The sequence below is a fragment of the Leptodactylus fuscus genome, chromosome 5 (assembly GCF_031893055.1).
Source record: "Leptodactylus fuscus isolate aLepFus1 chromosome 5, aLepFus1.hap2, whole genome shotgun sequence".
Lineage (NCBI taxonomy): Eukaryota > Metazoa > Chordata > Amphibia > Anura > Leptodactylidae > Leptodactylus > Leptodactylus fuscus.
This window is the reverse complement of record NC_134269.1, coordinates 23743965-23763332: the sequence shown is the minus strand read 5'-3', so window position 1 is coordinate 23763332 and position 19368 is coordinate 23743965. Positions and strand designations below refer to the sequence as shown.

The 19368-nt window shown below is 44.8% G+C and overlaps 1 protein-coding gene across 1 annotated transcript in view; it reads right to left on the bottom strand.

The window, feature by feature from the left end:
- LOC142202719 (uncharacterized) overlaps positions 1-19368 on the bottom strand; it is a 31767-nt gene that overhangs the window by 1467 nt on the left and 10932 nt on the right. The window contains exons 4-12 of the mRNA XM_075272995.1: positions 16145-16271; positions 14534-14688; positions 9930-10062; positions 7500-7657; positions 6075-6226; positions 4621-4825; positions 3290-3380; positions 3053-3128; positions 783-877 (exon numbers count right to left, since the gene is read on the bottom strand). Of these exons, the coding sequence (XP_075129096.1) occupies positions 783-877; positions 3053-3128; positions 3290-3380; positions 4621-4825; positions 6075-6226; positions 7500-7657; positions 9930-10062; positions 14534-14688; positions 16145-16271 (1192 nt within the window). The remainder of the gene's footprint in view (positions 1-782; positions 878-3052; positions 3129-3289; positions 3381-4620; positions 4826-6074; positions 6227-7499; positions 7658-9929; positions 10063-14533; positions 14689-16144; positions 16272-19368) is intronic.

Genomic DNA, 19368 nt, shown 5'->3' with positions numbered 1-19368 from the left:
GAGAACACTACGGAACACCAGGCAGAAGAATGTATCTCTAGAAGATACAGAAGAATCTCTAACCAAGTGGAAAGGTAAGGAACACATCTGTAGATCTGTGTTATCCAATGTTATTTCCCTAGAAGTAGCCTTGAAAACAAATTTCCATTACAAGAACTCTTTTCCATAGTAGATCAGTTTGGACAAAGACACAAGGCCATCGAGCCTAACCAAGTTGATAAACCTACCAAGTTGATCTATTTGATACAAATTGTCCCATCAGAGGAGAAAATTCCTTTTCAACTCTAAATATGGCGATTGGACCAACATCATATCCCAAAAATGTCTGGCTCCCAATAGCTATGACATTCTTAATTTCAAGAAAGGCACCCAGGGCTCTCTTCTACAAGATATCAGCCATCATCATATCCTGTGGCAACAAGTTCCATGATCTCACCGCTCTTACCGTAAAGAACCTCCACCTATGGCTATACCTCTACACATAGTGGATGCTCCTTGTCAAGGTTAAAGGCGTTGGTCTAAAGAGATCGCTGAAAGGATTTCCCATCTAAGCAAGTTTTTCCTTATCCATAGGATAGTGGATAACTTGCAGATTGGTGAGAGTATGATTACTCAGACCCCCACTGATCAGAAGTGTTGGGGAGCTTTGTTGAAATGTGTGCCACTCCATTCACCTCAATGGGAATGCTGTGCTTTGGCTATTTCTGACATGACTAGAGCGGTATGCACACCGCCGCCACTATACTACTGCCTGTAGCGTTATTATTCAATGGCATACTTACATCATTACGTTATTACAGGGCTCCACATACAGATGTTCTTCACAAGGGAAACTTGGTCCATTCTGTAAAGTTAGATAGCGAATCACTAACCTGTCCTGTACATAGATAATGTTATTAATGGACACACCAATAGCTATAAGAAAACTGTTGGAATAAGAAATCATCACAAAAAAATCTTGTAATTATGGGGGAGCATTCTCTTTAAAGGGGTTTACCAAGCTAAATAAATTGATGACCTATCCTTAAAAATCATCTGGGGTCTGGCACGCGGGGACCCTGGCCACTTTAAACAGCTAATCTGTGGGGGTCCCGGGTGTCAACTCCATGGGTCTTTAATTGATGACCTTTTGTGAGATAGGTCTTCTATAGAGATGAGCAAACAGTAAAATGTTCGAGATTCGATATTTGTTTCGAGTAGCCCCTCAATATTCGACTACTCGAATCGAATATCGAACCCTATTATAGTCTATGGGGGGAAAATGCTCATTTCAGGGGTAGGCAACATTCGATCAAATTATACTTACCAAGTCCACGAGTGAGGGTCGGGCTGGATCCTTCGAGAAGTCTTCTCCGTTTAGCGTCCCCGCGGCATCTTCCGGCTCTGAATTCACTCTGCCAGGCATCAGGCCTGGGCAGAGCCGACTGCGCATGCCCCCACTACAAGCGGACATGCACAGTCTGCTCTGCCCAGGCCCGATGCCTGGCAGAGTGAATTCAGAGCCGGAAGACGCCGCGGGGAAGCTGCAAGGAGAAGACTTCTAAAGGTAGGAGAAGAACCAGCGTTGATTGGCCGACTGTATAGCATTCTGCCAATCAACGCTGGTTCTGCATCAAACTTTTCCATTCGAATAGCGAGTGGTACTCAATCGAGTACGAGTATTTCGAATACCATAGCATTCGATCGAATACCTACTCGATCGAATACTACTTGCTCATCTTTAGTCTTCTATTTAAGTGCCGTGAATTTACGAATATTATTACGTTAACTATTCAATTATATTATTTATATTATCTAAGAATTTTTACATTTATGCAATGTATTATACACTGTACATATCACATATTAAAAAAAACCTTATGCATATTGAATTAAAAATGTGACCGTATAATAGCAATTAATGAAATTCTATTTAAAAGGATTTTACGATAAAAATAAATCTATTTAAATTTGTAGGCAAATAAAAGTTAAAGATTTTTGCCAATATAAACAATTCAAAATTTTTAGAATTTTTAAGATTTCCCTTAACCATCTTAGTGGTGACAGTCTGTTGTCTGGATCACTTGCCAATGGATACAACCATGAACGCAAGAACCTGCTATGGTCTGGGACTTGTCAGCCATGATTTCCTTCTTGTGGACAGGTTTATAGGCAGGGACACTACATGTGGGAGAAGATAATCGGGCCATAATAAGGAAACCATGGCTGAGTTTCTGACTTAAGAAAGTTCCCGTATTTATGGTCAGATCCATTGGAAGTGAAATCCCCACCGCTTCCCTAGTACTATGAAATCACTTGAGAGGAGCAATCCAGTTTATAACAAGGTGGGTTCAATATAGATTTTCCAAAAATCTTAGATTTTAGGGTTGGCCATTCAAGAGTCTCTATTATATTCTGGGGTCTCTTCAGACCCCACAGTATAATAAGCAGAGCCTTAGTGGAGGTACAGAAACATAATAAACGTGAATACTCTCCTCTCATCTTTCCTGGGCTCCTTCACAGTATACAGTGCTCCACTGCAGTCTTCTTCAGTATACTTCTGGCCTCTTCTGGCCTCCTGGATGATGTCACAGACCCTTGAGGACTTCTGAGGCCTTTGATTGGACCTCAACAGTTGGAATGTGACGAGTGCAATGTTATGACACTTGGCACTCCTCATGTTACAGTTTAGGTCCAATCACATGCCTCAGTTGTTCCCCAGGCCTGTGATGTCACCCAAGACAAATAAAGAAGACTGCGATGGAGCGCTGGCCACCGCAAGAAGCACAAGAGAGGTAAGGGAAGGTGAGTATCACGGTTTTTTATGTTTCAACACCCCCTGGGACCTGTGCTTATTATGCTCTGTGCTCTGAAGAGGCTCCAGACTAATAATGGCGCTTCCAATTTGGACCAGACAATTTTGATTCAACGTTAAATTGGTGGGCGAACGTTCACAAAACGAATGTTGCGATGTTCGCTCATTTCTAATGGAAAATCCTCATTTAATATGTGCTTCTATTTAGATAGGAGTCAACATCATAGCACATTGCAGTGCATAAACGGATTTGCTTACCTTTGCCTTATGTAAACTTTTAATGATGGAACTTTTGCTGGGGCTTGGGATCCTATCATCCCATTGCTTCGTATACCTATCATGGGAAAGAAGAGATAAACTGAACTGAAAGCCTTCATTGTAATATGGCCAGGGTAACTAATAGGAAACAATACACAGACGATATAGACGGAAGAAGAAAGTGCAGGAATTAGGATTATGGCAAGATGAGCGTTATCGCTCATGAAATGCACCCACCTTACTAAAGCTCTATATCCACATACCAAGCAAATTGTAAGAACAACCACAGCCGATAGAACCAGAATGCAGAGTAATAGAATATTCGGGACTGGAAAATAAAAAAGAAATCATGAAAATGACTGAAACAGAAGTTATAAAATGACAAAATCATTTTATATAAACAAAATTATCAAAAGCTAAGATGTGGTCCACCAGTTTCACTAGGACATCCAAATTGATCATTAGGTGGCCTAAAAGGGGTTGTTCAGCTGTGGCAAGTTACTCCTAACCACAGTATATGGGGTAATTTGCTGATCAGTGGATGTTCCAAAGCTGTGGCGTAACTAGGAATGACGGGGTTCCGTGGGGAACTTTTGACTTGGGCCTCCCCCCTTCCTGACTGACACCGAAGATCTTGACCGACCCCCCCGCCGCATTTCTTCGTGCTCTATTGTGCCCCATAGTGGCCCCTGCACACAGTATTATGCCCCATAGTAGCCCCTGCACACAGTATTATGCCCCATAGTGGCCCCAGTACACAGTATTATGCCCCATAGTGGCCCCAGAACACAGTATTATGGCCCACTGTGGCCCCTGTATCCAGTATTATGCTCCATAGTGGCCCCTACACACAATGTTATACCCATAGTGGCCCCAGTACACAGTACTATGCTCCATAGTGGTCCCTGCACACGGTATTATGCCCCATAATGAACACCCATGAACAATTATTATACTCTATAGCAGTGGTTCTTAACCAGGGTTCGATCGAACCCTAGGCCATATGCACAGTTCATTTTGTGTACCAGTAAAAAAACATATACCTATGTCTTGAATTTGGAAAAAAATCATATTTGATTTATCACTAAAGAAGGGTTCCGTGAATGTCTGAAAAGACCCCAGAGTATACAGTAATGATAGTGTTTGTGGGGCCCGCGGTGTCACTTACCGATCCCGGCCCTTGCCAAAATCGGTAAGTAAATAGGGCCCGTTACCGACTGGAGTAACTGATGTCCCGGGCCCTGTGGCAGCCGCTACTCCTACTACCCCTGTAGTTACGCCACTGTTCCAAAGCAAGAATGGCCATAAATCTTGAGAACTGGGGTTTTGCACCATTTTTGAAGGAGGCAGAGAATCGAGCACGCACTTTGCTATCTCAAATTAATGGAGCGGTCTGACCACTCATTCCATTTAAAACTGGGGTGCAAAATACCCCAATAGTCAAGCCAATAATGATACAATACATGTTTGTTCTTTCTGCACCAGTAATTTGTCCTAGTACATTATTCTTTAAGTCAAGGGTGTCTATGAAGAATACTATCAGGAAAAAATTGCCGTAATGCCCGTACCTGATCTGGTGTGAAAGGTTTCCACATTGCTCCATTCACTCCAGGGCCCCTTGTAGCAGGAGTCTGGATTTGTTTCACCCAACCGTACTCGCACCTTCACAGAGTAGATACTACTAGGTCTGAGCCCATTTTCCAATGTGAGGTACACTCGGGGGTCATGGTTTGGTGACAGTGTTTTGTTAACACCTGGGCAGTCAAAAGGAACCTGTTAGTGAATAAAAATGGTGATCGCTGAAATCTATGCCAGCTACAAGCATGTGCCATGTCATAAATATGGTGGCTCTTCCACCAGCGCCAGAGGTATGAAGATTGGTGTTCAATATCTCACAATGACAAGACATGAGCAAACTGGTTCCTTACAAACTGGACTTGTCCTGAATTCCTCAAATGCTTCTGTTTCCAATTAACCCAAGGCTTTCGAGATTTGTTTGGGGCAAACCAGATCCACTTGGTTCCAGAGGCCTTCTCCTCCTCCCTGAATCCATGACTAACCACTGTTTTAGCAATCCAGCTCTCCGGAGACCTGTGCGCAGAAGTGAACCTAGCCCAAAGGGTTAATGGCAGTCATATCAAGACCATGACTAACCCCTTCTTGGTTATCAACCAGCAATTGATGGAAATGCAGGACTCCTGAGGAGTTGGTGGTGAATACTTTCCACAGCTGATCCTCAGGTACAGGGTGCCGAAATTTGAGGCATGATGGCCCACAATGGTAGCATTATATAATGTGTTTTAAAAAAGCGGAATGGTAGAACATAGGCCACGGGGGCAGTAGTCTCAGCTGCCTAAAGCCGGCTTTACGAGCACTCCCATTGAAGTGAATGGAAGTGTTTAGAAGCGCTCGCGTGTACGGCTCGGAATGAGCCGAGCGCTCACGCCGTGTGAAGGGGCCCTAATAAATGTTCATTAGGGTTGCTATTGAGGAAGATGTCAGCTTGTGTAACTTCCATTTTGGATTCCAGGGCCATGTGGTGCCATGCCTGCAGCCATTTTACACTCCTCTTAATAGAATAGGACTCCTCTCCAGTTTCTTCTCCGGTAGCCATGTGCCAGAACTATTTTGCAACTTTGCCAACTTTGTTATGCTAATTCTACTAGTCCAACCTGTTGTTTGTCTATGCAATGTATTAAAACGACCTCGTTCCCTCCATTAAAGCAGAACCCACTATATACACCATAGCTGAGTGCATTTGTGTGTCTCTCTAAGCCTGGCTTAAAATAACCAACTTTATTAATTTGGACTTCAATACGGTGATACTTAGGGCGGATTGTGCTCACACTATACAGATACAATATAGGGGCCCTAAAATGTATTAGGGCTTTAGATTCAAAATAAATTTATTCTGACCTAAACAAATCTTGGGACTGAACTGGTGAAAACCAAGAGGTCTACCCAACACTAAGAGCAACCATACCATACACATCTGCCATACTCTCAGGTCTACAACACCCACCTTCTCTGGCTTCAGGTCCTCCGCCCGCCAGTAACACAGCTGATAGTGATAGTTAAATCCAGGTTTTCCATTTGTCTCATTTTTCCAGCTGATTAAAAAAGCATCTCCTTTACTCGTCTCTTCTACAGTGAGGATCCTGGGCCCCAGTTTAACTGAGGAGAAAGAGGAAATGTATATATGGACCATTATATAATATATGTAAACTATATCTATAGAGAGCTGTTAGTCCTTCTTGGATAAATTTGATCCCATATTTGCAGCAGATAGGATCTCTCTTTACCGCTGATATTAAGTTGAGGGGGCAGATTATGGCGCGTAATCCACATCATAGTCCGCCCCCTCACAATGGTGGTCTATGGAGACTACCAAGCTACTTTTTTGCCACTCACGGAAAAAAAAAGTGGGCTGCCCTTTCTGGCGGCAGCAACCCCTGGACTCGGCCCATTCATTTGAGCCGTTCATTTGAGCCGACACCGGGGGAGAAGACACAACCGCGACAGTCGTGGCAGGCAGGTTTTGACCCGAGAGTGGCGCAGCTCCCTGCGTCACTCTCGGTGAAAAAACCCGCTATACTGCCCCGCATGTGAACTTACCCTTATAGTCTAAGGGTAAGTTCACACGAGTTTTTGGTCCTGACTAAAAAGATGGCTCCCATTGAAATCAATGGAAACCGGTCAGTTCTCCTGGAAAAAAAAGAAGCGACATGCTCATTCTTTGAGACAGATTCGCCTCGCGACATCCACCTGAAGACACTCCCTCCCGGGTAGGCCTGACTAGGCCCGACTAGGCCCGGAGCGGAGTGCATGACTGGATGCCGAGCCACTGCACCCATATTTTGTACCTGAACCTGAGGCGACCTCAGGTTCCGGTCCAAAAAAACCCTTGTGAACTTACCCTAAGACTTCATAGTCTAGCTGGTGAATAGAACAAGATCTAAGCGATAGTGGGATACTGGGTTAGAGATCTTTTTCTCTCATTGTGGTTGGATTCACCCAGTTTCCATTCAGGGATTCCATTCCCTATTCCGTTTTTTTACTGGTGGAAACTGGGTGGAAATCCGACCCACATTCTATGATGGCCAAGGGTTTCCAAAGATAGCCGCTTTTTAAGCGGATTGGGTTTCCAATTTTCGGGTCCCCAAAGAATCGAATCCAAAGCGCAAGTGTGACCCTAACATCAGTGAATGTTTGTAGGATCTGAGTAGCCCATGAGAACTATTTGTGATTCCTCAAGTCAATAAACACTGTTGTGAATACTCTCATGGTCAGAGGGCAAATTACAACATTTCGTTTGGAAAGATGGTAACATGCAAAATAATAAAAAAAAATCAGCAAATATTTTTTTAAAAAATATTTTCTTCTGATGATACTTTCCTGTACAAACTCAATGAATGATGTAAATCAGCAAATTGACTTTATAACTTACTGTGTTTGCAAATTTTAAAGGAGGTTTTTACGTCTGCTGGTCCAACGCTGATATTGCGCAACTGGATGGGATTTTTGGGATCACTGGCTGTGAAGTTGCAGGAACAGAACAGGTACATAGAGTTCCCCTGCTGACATCTTGGCTGACAAACTTGCTCTCTGAAGAAATTGAAATGATAGTAAATCTAAAATATTTCATGACAAGCCATACAGAGAAAAAAATATGTTTTGGTGGGAAAGGAAAACTTGCTCTAGCGCCACCTTTTGGAAGGTAGCTCCCTATAGATCAATGCCTGGTTTTCCTAAAACCTAGTGACATAATCTGGGAATAAAGCCAAACCGGAGTATCTCCTACAAAAAGAAGAGGGTCCCATCTGCAGACAGCTGTCTCAAGGATATTGCCTTTCATCAAGCTTCTTGTAAGGGACTAGATATGGGACAGAAGGCGTAATATTTCAGGTTAAAGGGGTTTTCTGGACCAAAACTGATTTTTCATATTGATGCTGTTTCCACAGGATAGGTAATCAGCATATTATAATCTGTCAGAGTGCGACACCTAGACCCCACACAGATCAGTAGTTGTGGAAACTTCTGCAGTGGGTGGGAAGCTCAGGTAGCCTCACTTCTATTCAAGTAATAGGATTGGCACTGCAATTCGCCATGATGCAGTGGACAGGGCTGCTGTGCCATTCCTATAACTTGAATAGCAGCAGTGCCGTCCATGCTTCCTATCCACTAAAAGCTTCCGGGACTCAGAGGCTACTAGAACATTTCTTCTGTGTGGGGTCCAGGTGTTGGGCTACCACAGATCACACACTGAGAATAAGGTCACATCAGTGGCGTAACTAGGAATGGTGGGGCCCTGTGGCAAACTTTTGACACGTGCATTTCTGCGCACACTATAATATCCTATATTGGCCCCTGCACACAGTATTGTGTCCCCATAGTGGCCCCAGTACACAGTATTATGTCCCCATAGTGGCGCCAGTACACAGTATTATGTCCCCATAGTGGCCCCAGTACACAGTATTATGTCCCCATACTGGCACCAGTACACAGTATTATGTCCCCATAGTGGCGCCAGTACACAGTATTATGTCCCCATAGTGGCCCCAGTACACAGTATTATGTCCCCATACTGGCCCTAGTACACAGTATTATGTCCCCATACTGGCCCCAGTACACAGTATTATGTCCCCATACTGGCCCTAGTACACAGTATTATGTCCCATTGTGGACACACATGAACAATTATTATACTCTTTTCAGACCCCAGAGTATAATAATTGGAGACACAGAGGGATACAAACAACAAACTACTGTTACTTACCTATATCCCGACTCCCCTGCACTCTCCGTCACTGTCGGCCATCTTCCAGGACATCATGTGACCGGGGCCCTGCGCCGTGGGTCATATGACATCATGCAAGTAGGCCAAAGCCTGCCCGGAGCCTGGAGAGGTAAGTAACACAGTTTTTTAAGTTATCTTACCTCTCCCCAGCCTCCGATCATTATACTCAGGGGTCCAAAAAGACCCCTGAGTATAATAGTGCTTGTGGGGCCCGCACCGTCACTTACCGATCCCGGCCCCTGCCAGGATCGGTAAGTATATAGGGTTCGTTACCGGATGGAGTAACTCCAGCCGGTAACAGCCTATTAAAAAAAAAACAAACAGCGGTAGCGGCTGTCGCCGGGCCCCTAATGTCCCGGGCCCTGTGGCAGCTGCCTCTGCTGCTACGGCGGTAGTTACGCCACTGGGTCACATACTACCATTGTCTCTATGAGATGTACAGGGACTTATTAGGCCATGCATGCCTTGCTAAGAATTCTGGGAGCAAAATATGCAGATAATTCCTTGCTCTAGCGCCACCTTTTGAAAGGTAGCTGCCTTGTTTTCCTGAAACCTAGTAGCATAATCTGGACCTCTCAACCAGCCAGTCAGTCCCATGCTTCACAGTGGTGGGAGACAACCTTGAAACAGCTGTCAGCGGATGGGTATTCTTGGATTTATTTTCAAATTATTCTACTAGGTTTGAGGAAAACCAGGCATTGACCTATAGGGAACTCCCTTCCAAAGGTTGCACTAGAGCTAATTCTCCATTTCCACCAAGGAGTATTTGCATATTTGTTTCCCAAAAGTTCTGGCTGTGCACCTCATGGGTGACATCTCCTTATTGGACCCAGGCTCTAACTCAATAATGGGCCAGCAGAAGACTCGAAGAGTACTATGGTCTATTTCCTTGGCGTTGTTGGAGGGTGGGCTCCTAGAATTATGCTAAATGGTGGACCCGAGGAATCTCAATTCAACATTGATCCGAAAGGTAGGTAATCAATATTAAAATCCTACAAATGCCAGGATATAGTTGAATTGAAACCTTGCAAAAAAATTCCCATTTGCCCTGTACCATATGGGATAGTTTTTGAAACTTACCTTTGAGAACTATTCTGGTAATACAGAGCGAAGTCTACAGAGTCAGCGACTTCTGGTCTCACCTCCCAGGAACAACTTATCATTCGATGATCAGACACTTGACATTGCAAGTTTTTTGGTTTAGCCTCATCTCCTACAAATGTAGATAAGGAGTGTAAGAAACAAAAATAGCAACGACAATGTTGCAATAGACGTCTTTGTTTAACTAACAGTCCTGACCTGCCATATACAGTATGGTGCAAACCTTATAGGTAAGTGTGGGAAAATGTTGCAAAGTAATGTTTTCATAAATAGAAGGGTTAATAGTTTATATTTATATATTAAGAAGAAAAGAGAAATGTAAATCCCATCAATATTTGGTGTCACCTTTCCCCTTTGGAGGAGGAGCCCTGGAAGGGATGATATGGCCCCAAAGATCTCAACATTGTCCAGTCTGTCTGGGATGATATGAAGAGACAGAAGGATTGGAGTAAGAAGATATGTGCTTAGTTTTCCAAGATGGCGGCTGAGTTCCTTCAAACACTGTCTGCAAGTGTTCCGATAAGAATTGATGGAAGGCAAAGGGCAAAGGTCACACCAAATATTGATGGGATTTACATTTCTATTTTCTTCATTTGGTTAATTGGCAAAAATAAACAATTAACCCTACTATTTCTGATAACATTCTTACTTTGTAGCATTTTTCTCCGCCTGCCTGAAACCTTTGCACAATACTGTACATAATTTTGAAACCAATAACATCTGTAGTTTCAATGTATATATGAAGAAAAGTGATTTCAATGCTTCTGAGAGAGACCAGTCATACAACGTCTCACATATATGCCTAGTATGACCATGTTATATCTGGCTTACACGTCACCTATCTAGCACAACCAACAGTTTGCAAGGGTTAGTCCGCTGACATCAGACGTCAGTCCAAGTAAATTCCACAATATTGTTCCCACCACAAAAATAACAACATAATATTCAGGGGGCACATCTTGGTAAATTGATGCATGGAACTGACACAAACCATCTAAACAACCACCGTGTTGTCAGACAGTCCATGTGGTAACTTGTCAGGGATAATGGGAGCAGCAAGACGTCTGCAAGACACTGATAATGACTATGCTAAGTCATAACACGGTATGTTGGAGGAAAGGACTCTTATCTGTCATGTGGCTTTACTATTCACTCACATTCTAGGTTGTTAGAAAAAAAATGGGCTTAGAAGAACAGCGGAGGTCAGGTCCTTGCTGATCTAACGTGGATGTTAACATGAGCAATGTCTCTGACAACAGTCAAAGGGTGACTACGTTCCAGTATGGAACCATATAGCAACTTTGCGCTGTCATACACAGGGGTGTAACTACTGCGGTAGCAGCTGCCACAGGGCGGTGGTCCCCCAATGGTTTGGGTTTGTTTATCTGTTGGAGACAGGTAACAGACTACTAAAACCACGGACACCAATGATGCCGGACAGACCCATTGTCAACAGTCACAGTCAACAGTCACTGTGAGTCTCCACAGACTCCAAATTTGATGTGAACCCAGCCTTACTCTGTACCGTGCTCAGTGGACATAGAAGTGTAAGAAGGTTCTTTGTTACTCTGCGCTCAGCAGTGTGTGAATATACCAGTATAAAAGCTTTGTGGTAATACCCCGCATTCTGCTCAGCACAAAATGGATGGATGAGCGTACAAAGACTCTGCTGCTTTAAGCAGAAATAGTCTGGGCTGGGCTCAGCGGTGTTCAGATGTACAGGCGTAAAAAGACCTTATATTGCTCTGAGATATACTTGTGCAGCACTCATGGAGCTGTAGTTTATCGTAGCATAAAAGACTGAACCTAAGGCAACGTTCAGACCAGCGCCGCACCTCCCATGAGGCGACCTGAAGCGACCGCTTCAGGCGGCGCTATGCCGGGGCCCCGGGGGAGGGCGGCATTTTTGCTGACCTAAGCCAGTCCAGAACAAGCTTTCCTGGACTGGCTTAGCGTCACCGTCTCGGCAGCCCGGCACGGGAAGCGAGTGGTGGATTGGGGCGGCCCTGTGGATGCAGCGCTGCTCCAGCGGCCGCCCCTCACGCTTAGCAGAGAGAAGGTCCTCCTCTCCCTGCCTGCTCTCTGCCTGCTAACGACGCTCGCTCTGCTCCGCCCCGCCCCCTCCGCCTTTCTTAAAGGGGTTGTCCCACGTCGCATACTCACCAGTCTTCGTTGTTGTAAAATCTTCTTTCTTCCGGCTTTGTTGCGTCATTGGTGGGCAGGGTCACATATGCAAAGCCAAGCGGCGAGATGCCGCTGGCCCTGCGTGCGCGCTCATAGACCAGTCTAGCCTTCACAATGCGAATACAGACCCGACATCCGCCTCTCTCTATTACAGCGGGCGCTGGGTCTGTATTCGCATTGTGAAGGCTAGACTGGTCTCACCATCTATGAGCGTGCACGCAGGGCCAGCGGCATCTCGCCGCTTGGCTTTGCATATGTGAATAAAGACCCGGCATCTGCTGTAATAGAGAGGCGGATTCCGGGGAGTGTAGACGCCGGCACAGATGCACAGACGCCAGTAAAGATGCCAGCAACATCGCTATGCTTCCGCCCTGCATGAAGCCAGCAGCGGCAGAAGCGATGCTGTTATTCCGCTCCTCCGCCCCCCCCCCCCCCTCCCTGGAATAGCAGCATCGCTCCTGCAGCTGCTGGCTTCATGCAGGGCAGAAGCATAGCGATGTTGCTGGCATCTGTGCTGGCATCTAACCATCCCCGGCATCCGCCTCTCTATTATGGCGGATGCCGGGTCTGTATTGGTGGCCCCTTCCCCCCAAAGAGTAAACTACCCCCACCCCTCCAGGCTCGCTCCCGTGCACTTAGCCCCTCCTCCCTCCCCCTTCAGAGCAGCAGATACATCACTTGACTTATGACCAGATAAGTCAAGGGATGTGTCCCATAAAAATGAATAAAGTAAGATAGTGGACAAACAAAGCAGTTTTGCTGAAGCAATGTATTTACATTGCTTACATTGCTTTACATTGTCTTACATTCACATTAACAAACAGTATAGATAGGATCCTTGTGATGGGACAACCCCTTTAAAGCTATTCCTATGTGTTAGGGAGAAAAAATGTGATTCCAATGATTGAATCCCCTTAAAAGTAAGAAAATGAGAAGGAAACTACAGAAGGAGATTCCCCAGCTGCCCGACACGATGGGCTTGGTTATGCTGCCTGTTTACTGGAGAGTACCACAAAAAATTGAGGGGAGTGATTTTGCTGAGAAAACAGCCACAAATGAATAGGAAATTTGGTACAAGTCAGAAAAATTTATGAAAAAAGTGGACAGTTAGACTAAAAAAGGTGCAAGTGGCTTCATAAATGTGCCCTTTGTCTTTGCGGCCAGGCAGAATAATACAGAATTATATGAGACCTTGGTCCAGTGGTGGAAACAAAAGTTATCAATAACCCTCCAAAAATTATCCTAGTGCAAGATCAGACGGGAAGTAGAAAAGAAGGGAAGATCTTCTGAGGACAGCAAGATTAGTCTATTCCTTATAGCTATAGAAAGGCAAATTAAAGAGGGCTCCGAATTGGATCCCAGAAATCCAATGCTCAGTGAAATTTTCAGGTGAATCAAATTTTTGAGGTGAGCTCAGTGAATCAAACCAATTTGTCTCTGTGAGGTCTAAAATGTTCACCTGATGCACCCTAAGAGCACATCATTACAGTATCAACTCCATAATATCACAAAATATCCTAGAAGAACATTCAAGGAACCTTTGTAGGTCAATGTTCCCACATAAAACAAGGAAGAACCTGGATAAAAGTAGCAGTCCTGGCATGAAGGACTATGGTGAACGCTGGATAATATAGATGAGCGAGTAGTGTTCGATCGAGTAGATGTTCGATCGAATACTACGGTATTCTAAATACTCGTACTCGATCGAACACTACTAGCTGTTCGAAGTTTAAGGTCCGATGCAGAACCAGCGTTGATTGGCCGAATGCTATACATTCTGCCAATCAACGCTGGTTCTTCTCTTACCTTTCCGAAGTCTTCTCCACGCTGCGTCCCCGCGTCTTCTTCCGGGTGGAATTCACTCTGCCTAGGCATCCGGCCTAGGCAGAGCCGACTGCGCATGTGCGGGCATGCCCTCGCATTCGCAGTCGGCTCTGCTCAGGCGTCAGGCCGGGCAGAGCCGACCGCGCATGCGCAGTCGGCTCTGCCTAGGCCTCGATGCCTAGGCAGAGTGAATTCCAGCCGGAAGAAGACGCAGGGACACTGCGCAGGGAGAAGAATCCAGCCCGACCGTCACTCGTGGACTTGGTAAGTATAATTTTATCGATTTTGCCTACCCCTGAAACGAGCATTTCCCCCCATAAACTATAATGGGGTTAGAAATCCGTTCGAACAGTCAAACAGTGAGCGGCTGTTCGAATCGGATTTCGAACCTCGGACATTTTAGTGTTCGCTCATCTCTACTGGATAACATTGAGGTTGTCAAAGAGATGACCTTGATGGCCTATCTTTAGGATAGGGTTCTAAGTATCAGATTAGTGGGGTTCTGAAATCTCTTGGACAACCTCTTTAAATCCCATGACCTGTAGAAAATACGCCGCTATGTTCTTGACTCTTACCTTCACTGGACACATTAAGGTAACTCTCCAGACTCCTCTCTGGTAAGAATATGAATTTCAGTCCGTAGTAAAGGCTATAGGTTTTTAAACTTTTCTGACAGGTCGAGATTACATGAGTTGGTGTAACCTGCCGTTCTATCTTTACGCACCAAGGCCTGAAAAATAGAAAAAAACTCAAATTCACAGGCTGGAACTCGGTTGTGTGAATGGGTGGTGAGACTGGGTTGACATTTTCTAACATATTTTGTAGCATATCTTTAGAGGGGTCATTCTTCTGTTCTGTTCTCCCAAACTATCATTTCATTTATCCATTTTATTTCCACGACAAATTCAACTCCAAATCCGTCCGGAATCTAATGGGAGTCTGTGGTGGTCTCAGTGGTGAACCTAGCCTGTCTGCTGCCTGAGGCGGACAATTGAAATACACTGAATACCGGAGGGAGAGGGGGTGCTAGTGGTAACATTACATTGCATAAAGTGCAGTAACATTTTGGGACTTATATGAGACGTCTGCTCACATTTCCCGTCTCCTCCCTTGGGGCCACCATGACCACTTTTTCCAGCTGTGACTAGTCTCTGTAAAGTTTGCAACACAGACATCTTTGACTCCTCACTTCTCTGAGAAAATTGCCGCCCTTCCAAAAGAAGCACCCTGCTCAATTCCCTTTGGATTCTGTGGCAGAACCCGTGGCACAAGGCTGCTTTAGCTCCACTGTGTCTGAGGGGAAAAAACCCACAATAGCCCAGGGTAACACAGGGCCAGCATTTGGAGAAGAATCCATGATAGAAGACCTCAAATTACTCTCCAAATTCCACCGTATGAACATACTCTTAAAGGGGTCTGATCTGGGTGGCGCCAACTATTACAAGAATAGGAGTCTCTAATGAGGTTATGATGCTCAGTGCACCCATGTGACCACTGATGGTCAAATTACAGTATCCCTAGGTCACAGGAGATGTCACAGGAGAGCGTCGGGTGCCACAAGAAAGCCCAAAAGAGGTAACGAAAGGTGAAGCTATGTCCCTTAAGGATGTCACCCTTTTATATATTACTATAGCCCCTTTGGACAATAACTGTACTGGTCATGCACCTTTTTTTGGACGTGGCTGGGACATTAATTGTCCAAGTCACATGTAATATGATTACTTTCCTAGCAGATTTCCCTTCTTTTTATGGAGTCTGGGAGGTTGCCCCTGTTTTTAAGGAGCTTCTCAGGGGTTTCCAACCAAGTTGGCAAGTATGGAATAGTCTATCAAAATCAGATGGGAGGGGGTCTGACTCCAGGAAACCCCATAGATCAGCAGCTGATACAAAGAGAATGGAGCAGGAAGCAGACAACTCCATTCTTTATGTTGTGAGTCACTGAAGAATAGCCTCTATTCAAGTAAATGGGAACTGATCTGCAGTACCTGGTCTGACCACTACTCAGAGAACAGAGCTGTCTGCTTCCTGCTCTATTCTCTATTGTGTATCAGCTTCTAAGAAAAGGTTGGTAGAGTTCCAGGCTAAAAATATAAATGATAGGATATATAACATTTAATAACATGTAGAATTATTATTGTAAACATAGAAAAAGTATTATAGAAAAACTAGTGAATGGCAGGACTTACCTTGTACCTTCTTCCATCAAAGTCATGTTTACAAACTGTCGAGAACTTCGTTTTTCTGACCACGAGCAGTTTAGAATGTCTTCTGGATACTCCATGACACAGTTCAGACTGTCATTTACCTTGGAACCTGAAAAGAAAATGGCAGCATGTACTAATCTTTCTGTATTCCTGATCTAGTAAAGGCACTGATAGACAATACGTGTTTCATCACTGACACCAAACAGGTACCAGGCCAGTCCTTCCCACCAAAATCTACAAAAATGAACATGAGGTTCTTAGTATACATTTTGATCAAGCCTACAAGCTACTTCACATCGACCTCTACTGGGCGCGGAGGGGGAGAAACTCAGTCAGGGCTGGCGTCAGCGCACAGCATAGTCGGGCAATTGCGGACGCCGATGAGCTGAATACATAGGCGATTAAAGCAGGAGCTGTGAGCTCAGCTCCTGCTTTAACGCTGCAGCCCGGCTTGCGTGTGTAGGCGCGATGTGATGATGTCACCGCGCCTACAACTATGTGAATGGAGTGAGAGAGTGGAGAGAACTGCGGGGGAGTGATGGAAGGTGAGTGTGTTTGTTTTGTATTAAATATTAAGGTGGAACATAATTAAGGGGGCCCATGAAACTGGGGGGCAAATGAAGGGGAGGGGGGAACGGCATGACACTGGGGAAGATGAAGGGGGTGGGGAGAGAACGGCATGACACTGGAGCAGTTGAGGGGGGGGAGAACGGCATGAGACTGGGGCAGATGAGGGGGGGGAGAACGGCATGAAACTGGGCAGATGAAGGGGGGAGAATGGCATGAAACTGGGGACAGAGATGGAGGGGGCCCAATGAAACTGGGGGGCAAATGAAGGGGAGGGGGGAACGGCATGACACTGGGGAAGATGAAGGGGGGAACGGCATGACACTGGGGCAGATGGGGGGGTGGAACAGCATGACACTGGGGCAGAGACGGGGGGAAATAAAACTGTGGGCAGATGAAGGGGGAGAACGGCATGAAACTGGGGACAGAGATGGAGGGGGGACATGAAACTGGGGGCAGAGGAAGGGTGTATATGAAACTGGGGGAGAGATGGAGGAGGGGCATATAATTTACGGGTGACTGTAGGAGGATTATACTGTGTGGGAGCACATGATAAATGAATGAGAATGGGCGGAGTCAACATAAAAGTGGGTGGAGCTAAATTTGCTGTGGCACGCAGAGCGCGCCACACATTTTACCCCTCTTTCTACTCTTTAAAAGTTGGGAGGTATGGCGTTGGTGACACCAAACTCCTGCGTGACGTCACTCGCTTCATCTGCGACGCATAGTGTCTCGACTTCCCGCCTCCTTTACAAGGGGGCCCACTGAGGCTCTGTCGCCCAAGGGCCCATAAAAACCTGGAGCAGGCCCTGAACTCAGTAAACTGATAGGGCCACTGGTGCTAGGCTAAGTCACCAGAGTCTGGACCATACCACCCCACAGGTACATCACCGCAACATTGCAGCATTACACCATGTGAATAGATCTCAAAAAGTTCAGCAAATGGTCTGAAAGGCCTGAGAGCTAGAAGACAGGTCCATAAGGCTAGGGCTATGTGCCAAATGATTGTTGTGTTCCTATGTGACTCTTTCATCAATATTAGCGAATGGAGTTGAATTGTCACCCCAAGGATTGTGTCTTATAGTCCCAAAAAGAACAAACACTAATTGAAGTCGCAGTCATAGTTGAGGTCGCAATGCAACTCCATTCACTACATTAATGAAGAAGTCACATAGCAATACAATGCTCTTCGGCCATATAACCCTAGCCTTAGAGACCTACTAGCCTGTGATGTCCTACGGTTTAGTGGTCTTTTGGTTTTGTAGCCAATTACCTGGTGTCCAGAGGTTATTTCCAACTTTCAACCTTACATACAGTCTTGTACCCAAAGTAATAAAATTCTCTGAGCAGCTAGCAAACAAGCGAACCCTCATTTGATGTCTTATCGCAACATTTTTGGGAACATAAACATGGTCAATTTCCAACATAATCTGAAGCCTACGAGCTTCAATTTATCTCTTCAATCAGTATGAGACATGAAACTGCTCTTATCCCATGTAACCACATCTTACTATCTGAGGGACCACTGAAAACCAGATGAGATCATGTAGACTAGTGTATGATAGACCATGGACCAGCCCCAGGATCCTGTTATAGCCCCATGCACAACAACCAATGGGTTCCTTTAAAGAAAAGTTGTTTGTAATTTGCCTTTATACTTTTTGTCCCTCTGTTATTTTGTGTATTTCTGACACCAAGGAGCGGACTATTGTATCGTTGTAAAAAAGAAAACTCCATATGTGATTTACATGGCTGCTGCTGAGTAACGTACATCGTGACTCTGAATGTGCTCGGATGTGGTTTTACACAGCAAAATATTTGAGTTTTTGTTCTTTGTGGGTGTATAGAAGTACAGCGAGTTATTATTTTATCAGAATCAATCCTCACGACGTTCACCTAATCCTCATCTAAGATCTTTGTGGGTTTGTGTTCTCAGGTTCTGCTTTTCATAGAATTGATGCCGGTGAGATGGGAACCTTCCACTCACCATTTTTTAAGCCATGTGCAGGTAGAATAAGCTACCGATATACCGTGCTAGTACAATGGAATAGTCTTCTAATAATGCCCTAATCTCAGGGTTTCATCCATGATATACACTCTAATGGTCACAAAATTTACAACATACTTTGCATAATAGTACAGGAGATTATAAGGAATTTGTAACATATCTTATCAAGAAAAAATATTGAACCTACTGTATTGGAAATGATACAGGAACCTTCTGAGCAATGAATAGAGCTAGGTAAACCTTTCAGGACTCATTTTGTTTCTAGTTCATGTGGCTTAGGTCCAAGATTAGTTTCAGAACGAACAAGCTTGGCACAAACCACACCTTAAAATGGCTTAAAATATACAGTAGAAGATTCTTAGGGCTCCAAGGAACCCTAGGAACATAACTATAAAACATAGTGTAGAATACTATCAGGACTCCTAGGAACCTATCTATAAAACATAGTGTATAACACTGCCAGGGCTCCTAGGAACCTATCTATAAAACATAGTGTATAACACTGCCAGGGCTCCTAGGAACCTATCTATAAAACATAGTGTAGAATACTGTCAGGGCTCCTAGGAACCTATCTATATAACATAGTGTAGAATACTGTCAGGGCTCCTAGGAACCTATCTATAAAACATAG